Here is a 23804-nt window from a genome sequence, read left to right as displayed (position 1 = left end):
CCCACTCCCAAGATGACAGCTCCTCTGCTATCATGGAGGAGGAAGGTCCCAGGGAAGGAGGGTGTCAGTCTGAGGAAGAGGGAAATGATCCATTAGAACCCATTCCTTGTGGGATACGCAGTTATTCTCCCACCCTGAGGAAACTTCTCTGGGGGGCAGAGGGATCCTGGTAGTGGGTGGTTCAGACGTTACCAATATAGATAGCTGGGTGTGTGATGGGCATGCAGACCACAGGGTGAATTGCCTGCCTACTGCAGATGTTGCCCATTGTCTAGATAGCCTGGTAGATAGTGCTGGGGAATCATCAATCATGGTGGATGCACATCCATACCACTGACATGGGGAAATGTAGTCATGAGGCCCTGGAAGCAAAATTTAAGTTGCTACGCAGAACTGCTTATGGAAATTTAGGTTGAAAGCCAGGACCATCGAGGTAGCTTCTCTGAAATGCTACTGGTTCCATGCACTGAGCCAGCTGGTCAGGTACTGTGGAATAGTCTCAATGTGTGGATGAGATGGTGGTGTTGGGGGGAAGGTTTTGGATTTGGTAGGCCCTGTGAGGAATGTCTTGGAAAAAGCCAAGCCCTAAAAGGAGTGCCTCCATCTGAACCAGGATGGAGCCAAATTGTTGGCACATAAAATTAAAAAGGTGGCAGAGCAGCTTTTAATCTGACTGCAAGGGGAAAGCTGACAGGAGCTGAAGGGTCTGGTTTAGAAGGAATTGTTGAAGGTGATAAACACGTGTGATGGTTTGAATGGGAGAAAGGTAGAATGAGGCGCTGAAAATGCAAGTGGCCATGATAGCAAATTCAGAGAGTCTAAAGCACCGCAGGTTAAAACACAAGACATTTGGAGACAGACAGTACAAGCCTCTGAGACAAGATGGTTCAAATCCTTACTCCAGTCTTCTTGCCACCGAGGAGCACTTACTGGGCTATATTCCACTAATTACTACTCAGAGCAGACCCACTGAAATTAATGAAACACAGTCATATCTATTAACTTTGATTGGTCTACTCTGAGTAGGATTAGCATTGAACACCACCCAAGGAGCAGCCCACCTTCCTCACTATTATAGATTACAAACAACTCTCTGCCTGCTATGCATGTTTTTTCACTGACTCCACAACAGCCTGGCCTGCACTGGCTTTTGAAGCTGGAGGTGTTAGTCCACTGACCATCTGGGATTCACCTATCTGTCTGTCTCTCTCTCTCTCTCTCTCACTCACACACACACACATACATGAGCTGGAACAAAGTGTTGCAGCGTATCATCACCTGTTCAGGAGTCCAGCACTACAGCTATGCCTTCTTCTAAGAGATATCCCATCCCTGTTTTTCCCCCACCATGACATTTAGGGCAGATCCACAGTATACATTTAAAACACATCCAGCGCATGTCTTCATGCAAAGGATCTTGGGAACTGTGACTTTCCTCTCACAGAGCTACACATTCCCAGTACCATCAACAAACTACTGTGACCACTGAGCATGGTCAGTTCTCAGTGAGGGGGAGAATGCCCTTTTGGGTCCCCCCCCCTTTTTTGGTACTTTTGTAAACCCTGGGATTCTCCAGAGCATGTTGCTGACTCCCTCTTGTTTCTCTGATGCCTTTATTTGGCTACAGGTCTATTGGCACTGATCACCTAAGTTTGCTATTAGAAGGAATGATAGTTTAAGAATGTCTGGACTGAAATCTGAATGAGAAATAGCACTCAGAGCTCAGTAAGACAGGGGTGGGGAACCTCTTTCAGCTCCAGGGCCACATTCCCTCGTGGGCAACCTTCCAGTGGCCACGTGCCTCCGGTAGTGGGGCCATAGGCAAAAATGAATGCAAATGTTGCCTGGGTAGTAGTACAATAAGCTAGTTTCTGTCTCTACACACACACCTGTGTCTTCCAACCAGGGAAGCAAGAGGCATGATCAGAGTATCAGAGCCTGATGAAGGGCACATTACAGCCACTCCGGGTGCAAAGCAGGGCCAGTGAGGGCTGTGGCCTGGGAGAGTCTGAAGGCTACTTATGGCCCTGGGGGCTGCAGCTCCTCTCCCCCTTGCAGTGAGAGAAGATTTCAGAATATCAGGACACTGATCTTAAGGTGGCCATCCTCAAACAAAGGAACTTCAAGGGAAAACACTGAATTACAATTCACCAGGAAATTCAGTTGTTCAGCCTGTGCATGAATCAAATTAAAAACAAAACAAAACACTACTTGTGCCTATTAGTTGACCAATGCCAGGATGTGTGCATTATCACTAACACTGCCTTGTCAATTGTCACTAGAACCATTTTGTTTTTTTGTTAATCATCCCTGTTCTTCTTGCATTTCATTTCTCTCTCTGACCTCCCCTCCCCCTCCTCTTCCCACCTCAAGACTGCATATAAGCCTGCCAATTTTAGCTTACCCTTCATGCACCTGACAAACTGACCTCTGGCCCATGAAAGTTCATGCCATAACAAATGTGTTTGACTTTAAGGTGTCACAAGACTCTTTAGCGGTTATAGAGGTAGGCTGTAGAGAAGCTGAAGAGAAGCACGGCACTAGCATTTTGTGTGTACCTATGTGCATTCACACCTGCCTTCCTCAACCTGGTGCCCTCCCCAACCACCACTGCCATAGCTGTAGTCCAAAACATCTGGAGGGCACCAGGTTGGGAAGGGCTGATCCACACTGATGAGCATCAAGGTACACCGCTCCTGCCTTCCTGAGATTTACAGCACAAACCTAACTGCAGTGGCAGCTGTTGGCTCTATGTCAGTGGGGCAGTGGAATCCATTCCCGGTTTTAGTCTGCACGGTCAAGGTGCTCAAAGCACCTTGGACAGCTCCTTATTTATTTATTATTTGATTTATATCCCACCCTTCCTCCCAGCAGGAACTCCTTGAAAGTTTGGACTAAAACCTGGAGCGGATTCCACTGCCCCACTGACATGGAGTCACCAGCTGCCACTGCTTAACTGTGAACACTCAGAAACATCACTGGCAGAGTTCAGTGGGGCTTACTCTGGACGGAGCACCTTCGTTTAGGATTGCAGCTGTGACCTCTAGGGCAAGAGTTGGGAATCTGTGGCTCCCTAGGTGTTGTCAGATTTCAATTTCCTTTACTCCAGTTAGCATGGCCACTCACCAGAGAATGATGGGAGATGTAGTCCAACAAGATCTGGAGCGCATAGCCTGTCCACAGCTGTCGGAGTGGGAGGGGAGGAGAGGTTCTTCAGTTGGTGAGCTTTTGGTGTGCATGCAACATGGGTGTCCAGAGGAATTTTTCTGGGGGGGGGGGTGAGGGCAAAGTGAAACACTGAAAGGCTGATTTCTCAACCCCTCACATTTTGCTTCCTATTTCAGGTTCCACAAATGCTAGAAATTTACTCTTTAAAAAAAATGAAAGCAGGGGATCTGAAGATTATCCTCGTAGATAACTACACTTTAACGAGGTCTGTCCTCAAACTCACTTTAGATGTGGACAGGGCGTTCTCGGGCAGCAGTATAGTGGTAAATTCAGAAGTGTGGGGTCGCTTCATAACAATCAGAGTGACGCCCCCTCACAGCTAGGCCTCCTTCTAAAATTAGACAACCTTCTGAGATTATAGAATAATCTGGCCAGGTCTGAATATTTATTGATTTATTTATTATTTGATTTATATCCCATTCTTCCTCCCAGCTGGAGCCCAGGGCAGCAAACAAAAGCACTAAAAACACTTTAAAACATAAAAACAGACTTTAAAATACATTAAAACAAAACATATTTAAAAACTTTAAAAAAAAAAAAAGCTTTCAACACATCTTTTTTTTTTAATTAAAAACATTGTTTTTAAAACAAGGTTTAAAAACATATTAAAAAGCAATTCCAACACAGACGCAGACTGGGATAAGGTCTCAACCTAAAAGGCTTGATGAAAGAGGAAGCTCTTCAATAGGCGCCAAAAAGATAACAGAGATGGCACCTGTCTAACATTTAAGGAGAGGGAATTCCAAAGGGTAGTTTCCAAAACACTAAAGGTCCGTTACCTATGTTGTGCAGAACAGACCTCCTGATAAGATCGTATCTGCAGGAGGCCCTCACCTGCAGGGCGCAGTGATCGACTGGGTAGCTAAGGGATAAAATGGTCTTGCAGGTATCCTGGTCCCAAGCTGTACTGTATAGGCTTTGTACACCAAGACTAGAACATCGAACTTGGCCCGGTAGCAAATGAGCAGCCAGTGCAATTCTTTCAGCAGTGGGGTGACATGTTGGCGATACCCTGTCCCAGTGAGCAGTCTCGCCACTGCATTTTGCACCAGCTGCAGCTTCCGGACAAACCTCAAGGGCAGCCCCACACAGACTGCATTACAGTAATCCAGCCTAGAGGTTACCAGTGCATGGCCAAAAGTGGTCAGGCTATCCCGGTCCAGAAATGGCAGCAGTCGCCCTACCAGCCGAAGCTGGTAAAAGGCACTTCTAGCCACTGAGGTGATCTGGGCCTCTAGCGACAAAGATGGATCCAGGAGTACCCCAAGACTACGGACCTGCTCTTTCAGAGGGAGTACAACCCCATCCAAAACAGACAACTGACCAATTCTCTGAACTCGGGAACCACCAACCCACAGCACCTCTGTCTTGCTAAGATTGAGACTCAGTTTATTGGCCCTCATCCAGTCCACCACTGAGTCCACACAGCGGTCCAGGACTTGCATGACCTCTCCCAATTCAGATGTTACAGAGAAATAGAGCTGGATATTGTCAGCATACTGCTGACACCTCGCCCCAAATCTCCTGATGACCGCTCCCAAGGGCTTCATATAGATGTTAAACAGCATGGGGGGGGGCGAAAGACAATCACCCAATGCTATTCTCTGAAAATGACGTTGGAGATAGGATCAGAACCACTCTAAAACAGTGCCTCCGATACCCATCTCACAAGCAGGCCCACAAGGATACCATGGTCAATGGTATCAAAAGCCGCTGAGAGATCAAGTAAGAGTAACAGGGTCATACTCCCCCTGTCCTCCTGATAAAGGTCATCCATCAGGGCAATCAAGGCCGATTCATTCCCATAACCAAGCCTGAACCCAGACTGGAATGGGTCAAGATAATCTGTTTTATCCAAGAGTACTTGCAATTGCTGCACCACAACCCTCTCAATCCCCTTCCCTAAGAAGGGGGTATTTACGACTGGTCGGTAATTGTCGTAGACCAATGGGTCCAGGGTGGGCTTTTTCAGGAGCGGTCGGATAACTGCCTCTTTCAGGGCAGCTGGAACCACTCCTTCCCGCAATGATGCATTGACCATACCCTGGATCCACTTGCTCAAACCCCCTCGGCAAGCTTTAATAAGCCAAGAAGGGCAAAGGTCAACAGGACACGTTCCTGGCCACATCATTGCAAGCACCTTGTCTACATCATCAGGCCACATCAACTGAAACCATTCTCAAAAAGTTGCAGCAGATGTTGCACTGGACACCTCAATGGGGACTACAGTAGATCTGGATGGGTTATCAAGACTGCTACGGAGACGAGCAACTTTACCCTCAGTGCCTTGCAAACAATTCACAGTGGACCTCTGAAGGGTCTAAAACTCCATTTCCTGGAGTTGATGTCAACAGACCTCTGCCAATATGGATAAGCTCCACTGGAGGGCTACTTGAGGTGCGATGGAGGCAGAGAAGTGGGCCTTCTTCGCCCCCTCATTGCCGCACAATAGGCACAGTTATGTTTTACTTGTGCCCAGATCAGCCTTGCGCTCTAGCCATCATCCAGTCTGTTTCATTGCCCTTAGCTCACTGGTGTACCAAGATACAAACCAGGCTCCACAATGCCAGAGAGGGTGCTTGTGGGGGCAACCCTGTCAAGAGCCTGACATGCCTCGCTGTTCCACAGTGTGACAAGGGCTTCAGCAGGGTCACCTGATCTATCTACTGTGAACTCCCCCAGAGTATTCAGGAATCTGGTGGATTCCATTAGTCTCCGGGGGCTGACCATCTTTTTTCCTATCCCTGGATTACAAAACGAAGAAGCTGCCATTACAGAATGATCGTGGTGGGAAGGGCGAGACGCTGCAGACCCAAGAACACAGGAGAGACCAGCTGACGCAGCCCAGACTTTGCCGCAGGCAGCCCGGCCGGCCGCTTCTAGATATAGGCCTGTGCGCGCCTCCACGTGGGAAACCGGCTCCAACGAGGACTGTCAGGCGCGCCTCTTCTGGGACAAAGAGCGACGCCAGACTAGGCGCAGCTGGCACGGAAATTAAGTCACGGAGAACCAACCAGCGCTGGGCTGCATCTACGGCCCTCCGTCTTGCCCTTCCGAGCACGCCCGGATCCCTTCGCTTTATGGAGGCTCTCAGATTTGCCGGAGCCTCCCGCGCTAGGGCAGATCGGGGCTCAGTTGTGCTGCGCGCCTGCCCGACGGGGCGGCTGTTGTTGCTGTGCCCTTGTAGACCCGTAATACCCAACCTGCGAGAAACTAGTGCGCTTAGCTCCTCTCTCCCTCCCCCCACGCCGCACCTCATCAAGCGCCCTTGCCTCTTTGCCTGGGGGAGATTTCTGGTGCGGAGGCTCTGGCAGAGGTGTAGTCCTCGGGGATATTAGACCTCTTACTTTTTTGAGAGCAGGGTCTCTATGTTTCCAGTGCCCTACTAGCCAATCTGCTTGAAAGGGGAGTATGTTAGCCACTGAGAAGGGTCTTCTAGCATGTTTGCTTGTCCTTTTCTGGTGATTGGAGCCAATCAGAGTGAAAGGAAGTGAATAAGCCACTGAGAAGACTCTCCTCAGTAGCTAACACTCCCCTGGGGCCATGCTGATTAGCTCCTAGGGACTTCTGTTATGGAAGAAAGCATTAATAAGAACCTCATTCTCAACCCAGCAGCAAAAAAGGGGGGAGGGGGCAACAGTAAGTGGCCCTGAAATTCTGCATTTGCCACTGCACTGCTTGTCTTTGCCCAGGATGGGATGGCTCACTTAGGCCCTCCTGTTGCAGAGATTCAGCAGAATTGCCCTGCCTTCCGAGGGGGAAGCTCTCAGGATAAGCCATCACTGGCTCTGCTCCTTGCACCCTTCTGACAAGGAGGCACCTGCAGAACCTTCCCTAACTGGGTGTCCTCCTGCTGTTTTGGACTACAGCTCCTGTGCAGAGCAGCAACGTGTAAACTCACAGCATCTCCGCTGGCAGGTAGGTTAAGTTGATAGGAAGTGATTTTGGCCGCTGCTGCCCAAGTGAGCAACCCGTGTGTTGTGTAGGGGCAGGAGCAGTGGAGAAGCCCATTGGGGAGGGAGTGGGGAAGAGAACATCCCGGTTAACTGAGGCTACATACACCCCTCTGCACATATCCAGGAGCAAATCCCATTGACTGCAGTCAATGATTACTTAGGATTAGGCTGCAGGTGGGGTTTTTTGGGGTTATCCTCTGTGCTTAATCTTGAGTTGTTTGCTGCATAACCTCTTGAGTGATGGGTATATAATCTTGCCTGCAGCAGGAGTGCTTGGACAGGAAAATGGCTTTTCTGCCTCCAGTTGCTAAGAGCCGAGGCAATGAAGAAAAGGAAGCTAAGGAAAGGCAGCTACAGGCAGGTAGAAACAAAAGAATTGTGGGGAGGAGCTTTTTCATTGTAGTTGGCTACCTTTAGGCTACCATAGGCATTACTGCAGTGAGGTAAAGCTGGCAGTTGGGCCTGTGGAAGCTTTAGTGGGGAGTACCTTTAGTCCTCCAGATGTTGAACTACAGCTTCCATCATCCCTGGCCATTAGCCATGCTTGCTAAGGGTGATGGGAGTTGTAGTGCAGCAACATCTGGAGGACCAAATAAAGAAGGAAATATCAACTATAGAACAGGGGAGGTGAACGTTTTTTCTGGGCAACCTTTTGGGGTCACAGTGGCAGGCAGGGTAATTTTTAAAAGGTCTAGAAGATAGAAGAACAATAAGGCCAGAGGGAAGGGAGGTGCTTATGAGCTTGGAGCTACAGAGATGAAGCGGTATTAAAATTCACTATCTGATTTGAAATAAAACAGCCAAAGTGGGTTGCAGGCCTCTCCTTCCACTGAGACGCCATCAGAAATCTCCAAGGAGAATGTGAGGAATGTGGAACGGAGATAAAGCTTTTGACTAGGGAAAGCAGATAGAAGAATAAGGCTGGAATAAGTCGACACTGCAGAGTCATAAAGAAACTGCTTTGGCCAAAGTCCATGTGGGAAGTCCTTACAGAAGCGACGTGTAGCACATCCTGTTCAAGCCATCCCTAATAGCATCTTTTACAAGTACTGAAGCAATACAGTCCTTCTTAAAAAACAATCAATAGGATCCTCTTGCAGCGTGAACCCAAAACTGCCTGAAAAACCTTTTGCCTCTGCAATGCACCTATGGAAAAATGGACTGCCTTCAAGTTGATCCCAACTTATGGCTACGCTATGAATAGGGTTTTCATGGTAAGTGGTATTCAGAAGGGGTTTCCCATTGCCTCCCTCTGAGGCGAGTCCTCCCCAGCTGGCTAGGCCTGCTCAGCTTGCCACAGCTGCACAACCTTCCTTGTCCGCAACTGCCAGCTGGGAAGCAACTGGGCTCCTTGGGACTATGCAGCTTGCCCACGGCTGCACAGGTGGCAGGGCATGTAACCCCTGAGCCACTCACTGTGGGGGTGATCTTTAGCTGGCCCTTGACGCCCAGGAGACACGAGCGGGATTTGAACTCACAGACTCTGGACTCCCAGCCAGGCTCTCCTCCCCACTGTGCTATACCAGCTATAATGCACCTATAGGCATCTTTAAAAATGAGGCAACCCCTATGCCAGCAAGCAGGTATCAAGTGCAAGCGCACTGGACTAGTCAGAACTCCAGCTACCCAGTTAGTTAATTTTAAACTCTGGACATAATGCTCTTCAGGGGATGTTCTTCTTTAGACTGTCAAGTGTATTACTTCACTTATATCAAAATGTGGTTAAGACAGCTGTTTGTGGGCCTTCCTATTCATTCCAAGTGGATCCCATAACTTCTGCCTTGACAGCACCGCTGCAGTTAACTGTCCTTTTGCAGCTACTGTCAATTGTATACTCTGCAGCCAAACCAGAAAGTGTCAAACCTCATGCCAGATTCCACTCATGCAAACCAACTGTATTACTGTGGGCTTAAATGCATAAACATGTTCAAGTAGCCATGCTCCAGACTGAGCCTGGCATTCTTGCACGATCTGGGATTTTACTGGCAAGAAGCAGTACCGTGTCAGGGACAGGTAAGCAGGTTGTATGTATTCCACACTGAAGAAGGAAAAAAATATCATTTTGCACCCAGGCAATTCTGCATTGAGACACGAATCTGCCAGATTTTAGCAATATTGTATTAATAACTTGAATGTTTTATTCTGGCAGCATACTATTTTTAATTAATTATTCTTGCTTTTCTAATCATGGGAAGCACCAATGAGCCCTGAAGGCCTGCTTCACATCACTGGAAAACATATTCACCCATACCCTTGCATCACCACACATTGTCCACACACTTCATCATGTCTCTGCAGCCACAGGTGCTAGAAACTTGCTCTTTAAAAATAGGTAAGAAAATCAAGAAATGCACCAGAGGCAGAACACTGCATTGTTGTGCTCCTTAAGACACTTCCTAGCTGGCAGCAAGAAAATCAACAGGGCATGAGCATAGGGAGCCAGGACCACATGACAAATCCAACCACAGCAGTCCGTGAACAATATGTCACATTTTGCTTCAAGAGATAACAAAATGGTTAATACAAAATCTGAGCTGCCAGAATATTCAATGGGGAAAGGAGCTACATTTCTTCCTTGTGCAAGACTTCACATGCCTTTAAAAAACAGCCGCAAACCTTCCAAATGGTGTAGTATTTCTAACAGTGATTGATACTAGATGCATTCAGAGAAGCATTCCACACCATAGATTTTTGAATGATCCACCTACTGTCTCTTTGGAGTTTTTTTTTAAACATACAGCACAAAAAGGCTACCTTTTCTGGTCATTTTGGCCTATAATCTTCATGGATTACAAAATTATATGTTAAGCAGACCACAATAAATCAAAGATCCACTTTTGCAGATTTGATCCAAGATGCCTTGCCATAGCTTGTGCAGATCCCCTAGTTTTAAGGTCTTCTCTTATGGGATGGCAGTAACAGTTAAGAAGTGACATGCTCCTGAAGTGTTGATTCCAAGGATTTTTGCATTTAAATCCCCGCTCAGGCAGAGAATCACTGGATGACCTGCAACACGTTTACTGTCTCTCAGCCTATTCTCTGTATGTACCCCCACCCCCTTGTGGGTTACGCCTGACTACAAGAGTAATAAAAATTATTTGGATGAACATTTAGCATTCTATACTTATGTTGTTTTATTGAGTTTGTCTGCATTTTTATTTTGTTATACATTATTCTAGGATGCCTCCACATGTGTGAACATATAAATAAAATTATCTTTAACAGATAGCAATTGGGAGATGGCATTATCACTTATTCAAGCTCCTTCCTGCTCCCTCAAAGGATAGCCCACTTCACTCTCCCCCCCTATAATGGAGGAGTGCTTCCTGCCCAACTCTATGCATTCACCTTCAGTGCTTGAGATGATGGGATAGCTCGCTCTTTCTATAGGATCTTGTCATGTCTGAAGACCTATGCGTTGGTTTATATATTTATATAACCCTGCTTGTTTGTTATACTTGCCTACTTCGATATTTTCCACCCCTATTTATAAACAGGCAATATTGTAGCACAGTGTGATTCAATTAATGACAAACCCAACAGAGCCTATGGTAATAAAAGATTAATCATGGTTAAGGTGTTGGACTAGGACCTGGGAGACCAGGGTTCAAGTCCACACAGCCATGAAGCTCACTGGGTGACCTTGGGCCAGTCACTGCCTCTCAGCCTCAGAGGGAGGCAATGGTAAACCACCTCTGAATACCGCTTACCATGAAAACCCTATTCATAGGGTCGCTCATAAATCGGAATTGAAGGCATCACATAAAATACATTTCCCACCACATAAAAAAACCAGAGACAGCTGCACATGGTTCATTCACTTTTCCGCATACTTTTATTTGTTACAAACATACAATTTTTTAAATATAGACTGTAAAACTCCATTTGCAAAAACCTGCTATTGTAAGGAGTGCTCAACTAGCATGAGGAGTTCTTGATGTCATTTGGACTTCTTTTTTGCTAGTAAGCTAGTGGTAAATCCAGGACCTGCCTTTGTTTGACAACAGCCTGTAGCGTCTGGCTGTATCTGCATTGCTCTTTAAAAAGCGGTCCTGCTAGCCCCCCCTCCCCAAAAGGGAAATCAGAATCTAAGCTTCAGCCAACAGGCAGCAAGACAAACAGGCAGCTCGGACCCTGGGATTTTAAATAATTTGCAACGCTCTGCTTGATCGGTGAGAAGGAATATTTTTGAATGGGTGCTGCACTTTTAAAACATTTCCATACGCTTGAAACTGCACCATGCAGCTGTGTGTGTGTTTTGCCAGTTAAAGTGCATTTAATTTTTTTATATAAAAAAATAAACAAGAGGAATAAACTTTACTCTTTAATTAAGGTACTTAAAAATGAACTTTTTGGTCTCTCAGCAGATATTCCTGAAATCAATCTTATTTTACTACAAATTAACTTCTAGCATTTATATAATATATTTATAGGGGGGAGTTTTTTTAATATATATATATAGATAGATATAGATATAAAAATTAGAGCTACTTTTGCATTTACCATCTAGCAGAGAAACATTTTTATAAATACATACACATGTATACAGACATCTCTTTCTATGTATACAATGTACAAACATGTGTATATTTACATATGGGTTGATTACATCCATGTATGATCAATTATATCACTTACACAAAGTTCTCTCAACTCTATACCAAATTAAACTGTTTGCTCACTACTGAAATTGTACATTCAGCCCAGCAAAACTTCCACTCCTCAAGGGCAATGATTCCCCACAACCCTGCCCTTTCTTCACAACCCTGCATATAATTTTCAACAGATCTATTAGCATGAAACTGAGCAGCAAGAGATTGTATCTGCAGTAAGCAATGAGTTGTACTCGACTAAGTCCTACCCAAAGGAGAATCACTGAAATCAATGAACATAAGTTATTCATGTCTATTAACTTCAAAGGGTCTACTCTGAGTAGGACTAGCATTAAATATCACCCAATACCTTTAATTGGAAGTGGCTGCTGATTGTTACACCCTCCACTAGAAATGGACTTTAGAGGCTAAGCCAGTAAGCACAGTGGAGATGCACTATCCATCCATTTCAATGGAGGATCTGCACTTGCAAGATTCATCCACAGTGCAAATGTTAATTCAATGAACCAATGAAAAACAGCAAAAGACCTTAAAACCAGATCATGAGTGTTTGTTCCATTGGTCTCAACAAAACATGGAAGACTGCCAGCACTTCGTAACTGGCAATATAACATTAAGAAAAATAAACTGCCTACCACAACAAGGGCTGTTGTCACTCGATGTTTGCCTGGTTTTCAAACTCACCAACCCCTCAGAGAACCTGTTTCACATAAGATTTTGCCTGCCTTGAGCATCTGCTGAGGAACCTGCGTACTACATATCCTAACATATGTTTAAACAGGGGCACTGATCAGACCTGCCATTGTCTCTCACGCACAAGAATATGTTCCAAAATGCCCTAACCTTTCCCTCCAGCGGCACATTGGTACGATGGAGAAAGTCTTCATGTTAAGAAACCCAATAAGCTTCTGATGAACCCGTTTTCCTAGAAGCAGTATGAAAACCACTGAATCTGGGTTCAGCAAGACATTTTCTATTTTTCACATATCAGCAGGAATGGTCTGAGGTGCTGGAGGATAAGTTAACATGGAGAAGAGCTCATGTTTTTAGCTAATATAATTGTGCCAATGACCTGCCCTTCTAGCTGGCCACCCTGCAAAAATATTGGTAAGGTAAAAATATTCACATAGTACACACAAGTCTGAAGATAATTGGGGAACCCATTTATTATGGCACTCTATAAGTTTCAGCATGTCAACAGCTCTAATTCTGTGAAGAGAGGACAGTGGGAAGAAACAAGATTAAGCTATATTATTGTAAATCCCGCATGAATTCAAATACAGGATTTTTCTAACCAGATGGGCCTTTCAACACAGAAAAAGCAGGGCAGGAAATTAAACATCTTGCCCTGGAAATCTGCCTGGGTTAAAATGATGTACAGCAACTGCAATTTTAAATTAAGTTCTCTGCAAGTTTTAAAAACAGTCTACCTTGGCTACACAAAGCAGTGGTAAACTGAGGATGGAGGGGGAGCAGCAGTAAGCTTTCCTGTACTTTTACAATAGCTTCAACAAACTTCTTAGTTGTGGGCCACTTACTTTGTATGTATGTGCATATGTACATATACACACAATATATTATGAAATTAAGGCTACATAGCAGCATATTACAAAATGGCTTTGACAAAGCACACTTAACCTTCCCTACACGGAATTTAAGAGACAAAATTGTGTTGGTATTTCCAGTACACATTGAAACCTTGAGCTCTCTCCCCCCACTAGACAGATTTAAAAAAGGGTCTGGAATGAGAAGGCTAGCAAAACAAAAAACAAAAAACCCCAAGGTGATAACTGATTAGAAGTCAGTTAGTAAACATTCTGGAACATTCTTCTTTCCTTAAGTGAGCATTTTTGGCCAGTTAATGCTTACACTCAAAAAGGTTAAGATGAGTGAGGGTAGAACAGTTATTATCCAAATTTTCTGGGAATAGTCCCATATACCTTAGCTGTACTCCTTTACAGTCTATGACAAGTTCTCCCCCTCTCAAATCAGATGGAAGGAAATATACAACCGGCCTTAAATTATACTGCTGCAAGGTTAAGTTGAAGTTTAGAGGCTGGAACCCTAAGAGTCACTTTCAGTGTGCCCAATGGCATAATATACAGTGAAATTTTGGACTGCTTCCCTCTGAACAGAGATCCTCCATGCTATGAACTACTTTTGAAACACCTCTCCATTTCAAGAGTGGCTTGCCATGCAACATGATGGGGTGCTGTTTAAGAACCACAAATCCAGCCCTAGCTCAAGTGCACAAAACTAGTAGTTCAGTTCTTTAGATCCCAGCCAGTGTTATTGCTTACTCCTTACAACTATACAGTATGTTTGTTTGTATGACCAGACCATAACGGTGGGATATTTTTAAAAAAGGAAAAACCTTACCCCACCATATATTACAACAGAGAAACAATCTGATTATATTTAGAGTTAAGTCTAGCACCATTGCAGATTAACTGTCATTCTACAGGTACGAGAGGTAGTGGTTCATTGCCACATTCTGATGTTTGAATGTTTGCTTGAAATAGCAAACTTCTCTGACCTGAAACTTTACATGAGAAAGCTGTTATGATTTCAGCCACGTGTTTTTCTCTCACAATACCTCAAAAAAGCAACCGATGAGTCTTAACTTTTTTTCATTCTTCCTGTGTTGGCTGAAAACAACGAAGTACAAAAGGCAAGGTCCCTCAGAACCTGCAAGGGGGAGGAGAAGGAATTCTCTTTTACTACAACCAGCCTTTCCCACCCTTAGCCATACGCCATTAATTTAATAAATCATCCCCAAGTATACAATTTAAGAAGAAAACCCCATCTGACAATTAAGATGATCCGGCTAATGCTCAAGCACAACATACAACTACAGTAATTTTGCTGGCACTAAGTTACCGTAAGAAGCATTACTGGACAAGAGGCAAGTTTTCTAAATTCCCCCAGCACACCTGGGATCAGGCTATCAAGAAGTACATCAAGATTATGTATTTACAGTGCAAATTCATCAGTGAACAAGTAATCAAGAACAAAATACATAAGAGACCTGCCACTATCTGTTTGGCATTCATACCGTCTTTTAAGCATTCAACTGCAGAAGACTGGTCTGAGTGCAATAGCTTAGAGCATATCTACACCACACTAATTGATTTAATAGGCATTCTCTCTCCTGGGGAAATTGTAGGTCTGAATGTGGGCCTACAGATCTCCGAGCACCCTCACCAAACTACAAGATTCTTTGAGGAAAGTCACAATACTTCTGGTATAAAACCATTCAGATTTGTAGTATAGATATGCTTGAAGGGTTCTGCTGGGTAAAACTAAAATTGCCTACACAGTATGTTTTCAGAAATAATTTTGAGCAACACATATAAAAGAGTCTCAGGGGTCCATTAAATTTTGAATATTTAGCCTCAAGTAGATTGGTAATCCTAATTACATTGTCTTTTTACAAAACTAAATGCAATTCATAGCAAACATACTCCAATACATTTACCATTTTATCTGCTTTAAAAAGGAAGCATATCAACATGTTTTCTAAGAACTATGTAGAATTAGAGTAATTTTGAAGCCAAAAAGGTGCCACTTTCATAAAGGGAAAAACTAAATTTTCCTCCATTCCACTAAGTTAAGAGTCAAGGCCACAAGTTTTTTTTTTAAATAAAAACTGAATATCTGCTGAGAGATTAAATTGTGCATCAAATAAAGTACCATAATCTTTCCATTAAAATGTTGAGATGTCCATGCAAATTTATGCACGGAACAGTTTTCCATCAAAATCACAAAACTGCTGCCCTTACAAGAGAAAAGAAGCCTGAGCCGGCCACTTTTCAAATGTCCTGTGCACAGATACACAACATCCCCTTTAAGGATAGGAACAGATCACAAATCATCCTCAGCCATTCCAATACCTGAAGTGTGCAGTCAGTGATGGGACCACTCAATATGAGGGCTTATTGGAACCTGTCTTTTGTGCCCATTATCCTGAAATCTATAAGCTAGGACAGGATAATAAAGTGTGTTTTGGGGGAGAGAAACTGAAGCAGAAGCTTAAATCTTACTTTATTTTAAAACAGATCTGTGATTTATTGCAAAGAGGATTCCAAGCTAAGCAACAGTAACCACCTTTTCTTTTAAGAAAAAAGAAAAAGCCTTCACTGTCAGGCTTGCGACCGCTCTGCAGCAGACAGTTATGGAAATAAGAACATGAACCCATAACTAGATGTGAGCTAAAGCTACGGGTGTTTATACCTGTATGCCTCAAATATTTACAATTTTTGGTGCTATACAAGATTTACATTTTGTTTTGTACAGCAGATGCATCGCTCCAAGGACAATAGAAGTCTAGAAATGCTGGATATGCAGAACTCCCCCCAGGGAGATTGCTCATTTCCCCCCCATAGAATCTACATTTTTAAGACGACAGTGTGATCCACAAGCCACTTACATCAACATACCTGAATGTGTGACAGCTTTACTCCAGTAGCGTTAATGTGATTGAGCCAGTTTAAGCACAGATATGCCAGATTCAGCAGCTTGTAAACTGCACTGAGGTATCATTAATGTTGCTGCAGAAAAATGCAAAGATACAATCTAAACTGCAGCACCAAGAATGGGGGAGCCTTTACCCAAATTCACATTTAAGCACAAGAATATAAACAGGAATAAGATCATTAACCTCAGATGTAATCCGGGCAATACATTTTTTCCAATGTGGCTGAGTATCCCCATCTCATAAACAGAAGCTACTCTGAACAGGGACATGTCTGCCTATTTAGAATTTGCAGAGACCAATCACTGAGACAGAACTACGAGGCTTAGAGAGCAGTGTGATTTTTTAAAAAAGATGCAGTTTGTACAAGGTGCGTGTGCGAGAGAGACAGAGTTCTACCAGTTAGCCCTATGTCAAATATCATTCCTCTTTCATTAGAGGCCAACCAAAGCTTCCAAATGACCCTGAAACAATCTTTGTAATATTTACTGTCTGAATCGCAGAAGTCCCAAATTCCACAGTGGGAGGGGAGGTTCAAAGTTGTACAGATTCCAGGCAAGCCCCCTTCCCCCACTCTCCAGAATTCTATTACCCAGCAATCACAAGGAATAAGTTCCTTAGTGAAGCCCCTGCACCTAACAAGGCCTTGTGCCACCAGGACTAATTTTCTTATAGCATGAGGTTTGGCCGTTAACCTGCTATGGTGAGACAACCTCAATATTAGTTAAAATTTAAAAGCCTACAATTCATATTTAAGCTGGACAGTATTTTAATTGAGACTCTCTTACTGACACATTGCATTGTCACCACCTACGCACCTTGGGTCATGTGTCCATCTGTGTACTCAATACACATTGGTTTAACTGGTCTAATGGCCATAGGAGATTTTTTTTCTGGTTGCCAAAGCCTACACCATATATGGCAGCGTTCTTGGCATACAAGTGTTATATGCTTCTGTCTACTTCCACATACTTCCTAGACAGCTAATTATAGCATATGTAGCCACTGGCCAGGGACAATCAAATCCTGTCACTACCACATAATACAAAGGTAAGGCTAGTTACTGCAATTCAGCAAAAAAAAAAAATCCTCCTGTAAAGGAGAGGTACTGCATCTTAATTGGCTCACAGCAGCTGAGCAACAAAAGGGGAAAAAACCAATTACCACTGAAGCAGCAAAACATTGTTGGTCTATACAAGTATTGTACACTTTTAAAATGAGTGAAGAGTTACAGCAATATACACCAAGCATTTGCAGCCTCAATTTTCATTGCTGCCTAGAGTTCTAATTAGTTACGTAGTTTTCTGCAAACCTAGAGGGCTGTGGTATCCCAGTTAAACTGCTGAAACTTTTGTTGATGAAAATTGTTCTCCGCAGCAAAGAACTATATACATTTGAACAAAAATACAAAGGTAATACAGCAGGACATTATTGAAAACAGCTGCCTTGGAGAGTACAAAATACAGTACAAGTATACGGATGTAATTAAAACATCAAGAAATACTATTGCTCCCATTACAATTCAGGAAACAAGTTCTTTGCGACGGAGAAAAATGGAAAAAAAGTTTCTTCAAAGCTATAATTAAAATATCTACCATGGACACTGGGGGGGAAAGAAATAGCTTTAAAATAGACAATCATTTGTGTAGCTGAACATTTTGTGGTAAACTATTCTGACATTATTTACTGATCTTTATAACAGGTATAGCATAACCAATTAATTTTTTTTAAAGAAAATTCCAGCCAATTTCTCCAGTACAGCTACAACTGTGTGAAGAAATGCCTTTCACAAGTCTCCTTGCTTTCTAATAAATACAAAACCAAGATAGTATAGATAAGAGTAATACCAAAATAAGGTAATAAGGGTATGCAATAAATTAAAAAGGCAGCTCAAATAAAGGACAGGCATGCACAATTAAACAAGATTGTAGAGGAAGGTTTACCTGCCTCTAAGATGTTGCAGAAATAATACCTGAAACTTTGTAATGAATGGTGTAATTCCCATTCAATTCAAAGTTGCTAGTATAGAATGTATCTAAAAACACTTTTGGAGGGGATAGGTCTGACTTCATTCGTTTTAAAAAAATATCATTTTAGGTTAAGAATCCATTTAAAATATAGATGAGGCAATTATTTGGGTGGGGACACCCAACTTTGTTTGGGAAGGACAGCTGGACAAATTGGCAACAGCCAGTCTATAACAACATTTGTAGGTGTTAAAATGCTGCTAGGGTACGTTCACAGTCACCCAACTTTGTTGGTTTGTGTCTGCTCCTTTTTAGCGATGGATATCAAACTCTGAGTGGACATACATTGCTCTGAACAATCCATTCTTGCCGACTTTGCTGTTAACATAATGTGAGGTACTGAGAAATGGACAGTTCTCTTTTCGTTAAAAAAATCTTGTTAAAAGGATAATTGATGCTGGACTTCTGGACCTGAGGTTCTTGGTGTGTGTTTTCATAGAACATGTCCACTGATTTGCACAATGAAAGAAACCTTCAGTTTCCTATGTGGGTTTTATCAGACTTGTAGCCACATTTCCTTTGCCAAATTAAAATTTTAAGATTTTACTTTTTAAAAACCCATCTGCAGATTTTACTTATTTGACTAGGTCATCTTCTGAAGCCAGCAAAGGCAGCTCCAGTTTCCACCTCCTACTAAAGCCATTTGCTTTCACCTTATTTGGAGAGAAGGGGAAGAACTTTAGGGAGCAGCAACCAGTCCACTTTGCATTTCTTGTGCTTTATGCCTGTTTTTCTTTAATCTACCTGTTTGCAATCCCCATTAAAAAAGAAAAAGGAAATGCCATTTAAGATCTTTAGAACCTGCCCGCTTTAAAATAATTCATTTATCAATTCCAGTTCAGGCACCTGGAGCTTAGCAATTTGCATTCCAAAAACAAAACAATTCTGCAAAAGAAAAAGACAACAATGGGCATTGGTCCAGATACAGGCTCCCCCCTCCCAACAACCTTTCTGAAAGCTCTCTGGAGTGGTTGTTTCTTTCCTCAGCCCACCGGCTATATCCTCTTCCCTGACTCATTTTAAATCCCAAATTCCTGCTGGGCTAAGTCCATGACTGATCTTTGTAACTTGCCCCATCAGGATCACAACCCCACTGATCTGGACAGCTGTGGTGGCTTCTCCCCTTCCTTTAAACAGCGCTCAGTGGCCATGTACTCTCCCGAATGCTGGTTTCAAGAGTAGTGGGGCACAGTTTCAAAAATGCAAGAGTGAAGAGGCTGGGTGGGAGAAAAAAAGAGAGCTGACATCCATGTATTTCTTCTCCCTCCCTTTCCCCCCAAAAAACATCTCAGCCATTAGACAGAGCAGGAGCCTTGGAAGGCGGAATAGATTTAGATGCCAGAGATCCCCTTCTCTTCATCATGGGCTAGGGTTGAGGTTAATTGAGGCCACAAGAATCCCTCTCTGCAGGGCAGGACAATGATGGTGTAAAACCCAGGCTCTTCAGGATGGGCCAACATACGCTGTATCCCTGGAAAAATTAAAGGGTCAGATAGAGAAAACTAGGAGGGCACTCCAGAAGTGGTGCAGGTCAGTGGATGTATGCAAGTAATCTCAAAGCTGGCTCTCTCCAATGACAGAAGGATGAGGGGAGGAGAGCTTGGGATCAGGTTTCCTTCCCTGTTTCCACCCAGCCCCCTACTCCATAGCAACCTCCCCGGTGGAGTGGAAAGTGGCTGAGACAAGAAGGGGGTTGTCAAAAGCAATGGGGAGAGGGGGAGGAGGAGGAGAGGCTCAGTCGTCGTCCACGTCGTCTCCATCGGAATCGTCTCCAGCTCCGCTGCCGCTTCCGGGCCCAGCGGGACCGGCTCGTCGGTCGTAGAGCTTGTCCCGCTGGCGCTCCTGGATGTCTCGCATCTCGTCGGCGTAGCGGCAGAAAGCTCCGCCGAACTTGGCCCAGGCTTTGTAGGGCACGGTGATGGCGTTGCGGTAGGAAGGCTTCACCTCGCTAACGCGCAGGAAGACGCCGTACTTGTTGCAGCCCACGTCGAAGAAGAAGCGCTTGGAGTCCACCGTGATGGAAGTGCCTTCGGGGAGCTCGCCATAGAGGCCCCCGCCGCCAGGGCCCCCGCCGCCGCCGCCGCCACCAAGCTCGTCCTCGTCGGCGCCGTAGTCGTCGATGAGCTTGGCCAAGGCATCGCGGAACTCGATTAGGCCTTGCGCGGGCAGGGCGATGGTCTGGCCGCTCTGCAGGCCAGGCGGCCCTCCGGGGAAGCCCGGCCCGCCGCCGCCGCCTCCCCCGCCGCCAGGTCCGCGGTTGATGGTCTGGCGGATACGGAGGAAGCGGCCGCGCTGGTTCTCCTTCAGGTCCAGGTAGTACTTGCGGTTCTCCCGCACCAGGAACTCGCTCTTGAGGGCCCGCCGGGGGCCCCCGCCGCCGTCTTCCCCGCCGGGCGAGGCCTGGGCCAGCTGCTCGGGGCTGCTGGGCCCCAACTGTGCGTAGTGCTCGATGAAGTCGCCCAGGTAGTCCCGGAACTCGGCGGCCACCGCCATGGAGAGAGTCAAGCGGCTCTTGGAGCCCCCCGCGCCCACCTCGGCTATCTTCAGGAAGCGGCCCTTGGCGTTCTGCTTGACGTCCAGGTAGAAGCGCTTGTTCTGGATGTCCAGCCGCTTCGAGGCCAGCTCCTGCGTCTCCTGCTCCGGGCCAGGCCCGCCGCCACCTCCACCTCCGCGGTGTCCCTGGAACCCGCCGCCGCCACTTCCACCGCCGCCGCCGCCACTGCCGCTCCCGCTGCCCCCTCGCTCGCTCCCGCTGTCTCCGTCCGCCATCTTCTTCTCCCTATTTCTTCAGTCGTCGCCGTCAGGCCCGGCCTGCCCTCAGTTCTCCCGTCCGCCCGTCCGTCTCTCCCTCCTTCTCCGCCGCCGCCTCCTGCCTCTCCACACACACACGCGCACACACACTCGCGCAGGCGCGCGCCTGCCTGCTTGCCTTCCTCGCTCGCTCGCTTGCTCTCTGCCTCCGTCTCCCTCGCTCGCTCGCACACATGCACTTCGCTCCCTGAGGCCGCCTCCTCTTCCTCCTCCTCTTCGCGGCCAATACCCACTTCCGGTGGGTGACTGATTGCCTTACCCTGCCTAAGTACAGGGTGAGGGAGGCGGAGAAAGGAAATGATCGACAGCCGGCAGCCGGCGGGGCTCTAACTAAGCCCCGGCTCTCCCAACCCGAAGAAGAGTGTGGTGGAAATAAGCGGGAGAAAAAAAGGGGGGGAAGAGCGCGAGGCTCTCTGTTCGTTCTTTTGCGCTCTCTCGCTCGTCTTTACCTGACCTCCCTTCCCCTCCTTTCCCCTCCCTCTCTGCGACAAGGGTGAAGCTGTTCGCGCCCTCACGAGCACTAGCAGGGTACAGCTCCGGCTGCGCGCGCAGCTCCGGGCTTGGGCTTTTTGCGTTCTTCGTGAGAGAAGATCACAGCTTTGCCCGTCACGTATTAGTTTCCCAAAGAGAGCCCTTCGTCTCAGTCTTCCTCCTCCCGCTCCTCAACCCCACAGTTTGACACGGTCACAAGTGGACAATGAGCTCAGGCCCTCGTAAAAAAAATTTTTTTAAAAAAAATGCAGCCCTAGGAAATTATACCCCCCCCATTCGCCTCCCCTGCCAGTGAATGCAAGGTGGGACTTCTGAGGAAGCGTGTGTAGGATTACTTTGCCAGGAACGAATGGGCCTCGATTCGTACCTTCTACTTTTTCTACATTTAGAAACCAAATTTTAAAAAAAGTTCAGTTCTTCAGGCTACATAGTCACTCTGAGGTGTAATCCCAAATCATACACGTTTAATTCCCTAAGAGCCGGGTATATTTACTCACTGTATTCTGTGGAGTTTGATGTCCACTCTGACCAGGTTCACACCATACATTTATTCCACTATTATTCGACTTTAAACAGTCGTGCTTCCCCCAAAGAATCCTGGGAAGGGTAGTTTGTGAAGGGCGCTGAGAGTTGTTAGCAGTTTTCTATTCTGCTAACAGAGCTGCAATTTGCAGAGTGGTTTAACAGCCAGTCTCTCTTCCCAAAGAACTCTGGGAATTGTAGGTCTGTGAGGGGAATAGGAGTCTCCTAACAACTCTCAGCACCCTTCACAAACTACCATTCCCAGGATTCTTTGGGGGAAGTCATGATTGTTTAAAATGGAATAGTAACAGAATAAATGTACAGGCAGGCCCTGCTTATACAGCAGGTTCCATTCCGGACCCCCGCCGTAAAGCGGAAATCGCAGTAAAGCGGAACCCCATTGAATATAATGGGGCGCGTCGTGCGAAAATGCTGCAAAATGCCGCAAAAGGGCAAAATCGACTTTAAAAATTTCTTTCTGTAGCGGCCCCCGAACTGTGGAACAGCCTCCCTGAAGAAGTACGCCTGGCGCCGATGCTTCTATCTTTTCGGCGCCAGGTTAAGACCTGGCTATGCTCCCAGGCATTTTAAGCGTTTAATGTTATAATTTTAAATCTTTTTTGTTTGCTGTTTATTTATTGTGATATTCTGTATTTTAATCTTTTTGTACACCGCCCAGAGAGCTATTCGCTATGGGCGGTTTAAAAATGAAACAAATAAATAAATTAAATAAATAAAAAATGGGGAATCAAAGTCGCCGCATTAGCGGAACACGGGAAGCAAAGCGCCGGGAAGCGGGGCCCTACTGTATAGTGTGAACATGGTCTACTCTAAGCATACATAAGAGTGCAGCCTAAATGGCAAAGATTTTTTATGGAGAGTTTATTTTCCTTTTATTTCACACAAACTGTTTTAAAACACTTGATGTATGGTAGCTTCCTCTGTTTGCTGTTTTAAAATATGTTGCTTCAAGTAATTCTTCTGCCAGTGAAATTGTTTCTCTTACAACAGTATGTACTTTTTCCTGGTCAATGAAATATGTGAACGTAAGTAAAATAACAAGAAGAAATAATCTCAACCACAAATGTCTCAACTAAAATAAATTTCTACTTAAGGAAGGAAAATGCTAAAATGTACATCTTACAAACAACTGGAGTTTGGGGTTTTGTTATTCACAGTGTGATGCATGATGGCACTTCGTTGCAGGCACTGTGCAAGAAGTGCCTTGGCTCAGTGGCAGAGCACTTGGTTTGCATTTAGAGGCTCCCAGATTCAATCCCTGACATCAAGTGCAACTGAAAACGATCCTGCCAGTCACTATGACAATAGACAATACTGAGGTAGCTGACTCCATATAAACCAGCTTCCTATGTTCATAAATCTCAGGATAAGTTGTTGTAATCTCATGGAATGTTCATGAACATTCTAACTACAGAGAGAGTGAAGCAAACAACCTGGGAAACTTGAAGACATTTTTCTACAAAGAAAGTAAAAAAGGTTACTGGGACGAATACCTCATGCTGGCTCAAGAAAGAGCTATGGGAAAAGATAGGCAGGTGGAGTGACAGCTAGGGAGGGAAACCTAAGGGGCAGAGAAAAGTGGCCAAAGTATGAAGTCAGTGGTCTGAAAGAAGAGTAAATGGAGAAGGTAGGATATTGAGAAAAGAAACACTACGCATCC

General features: G+C 45.1%; 1 protein-coding gene across 1 annotated transcript; it reads right to left on the bottom strand.

Moving 5' to 3' along the window:
* Window positions 1-10996: 10996 nt before the first annotated feature.
* On the bottom strand, window positions 10997-21612 carry PURB (purine rich element binding protein B). The gene is made up of 2 exons (XM_061592589.1): window positions 16237-21612; window positions 10997-14485 (listed from the first exon to the last, which is right to left on the bottom strand). Exon 1 carries the CDS (start codon window positions 21065-21067, stop codon window positions 20033-20035), a length of 1035 nt encoding a protein of 344 aa, XP_061448573.1. The 5' UTR covers window positions 21068-21612; the 3' UTR covers window positions 10997-14485; window positions 16237-20032.
* Window positions 21613-23804: the final 2192 nt, after the last annotated feature.

The sequence above is a fragment of the Rhineura floridana genome, chromosome 12, assembly GCF_030035675.1.
Source record: "Rhineura floridana isolate rRhiFlo1 chromosome 12, rRhiFlo1.hap2, whole genome shotgun sequence".
Lineage (NCBI taxonomy): Eukaryota > Metazoa > Chordata > Lepidosauria > Squamata > Rhineuridae > Rhineura > Rhineura floridana.
The sequence above is the reverse complement of the archived record's forward strand: the minus strand, read 5'-3'. Positions and strand labels throughout refer to the sequence as shown.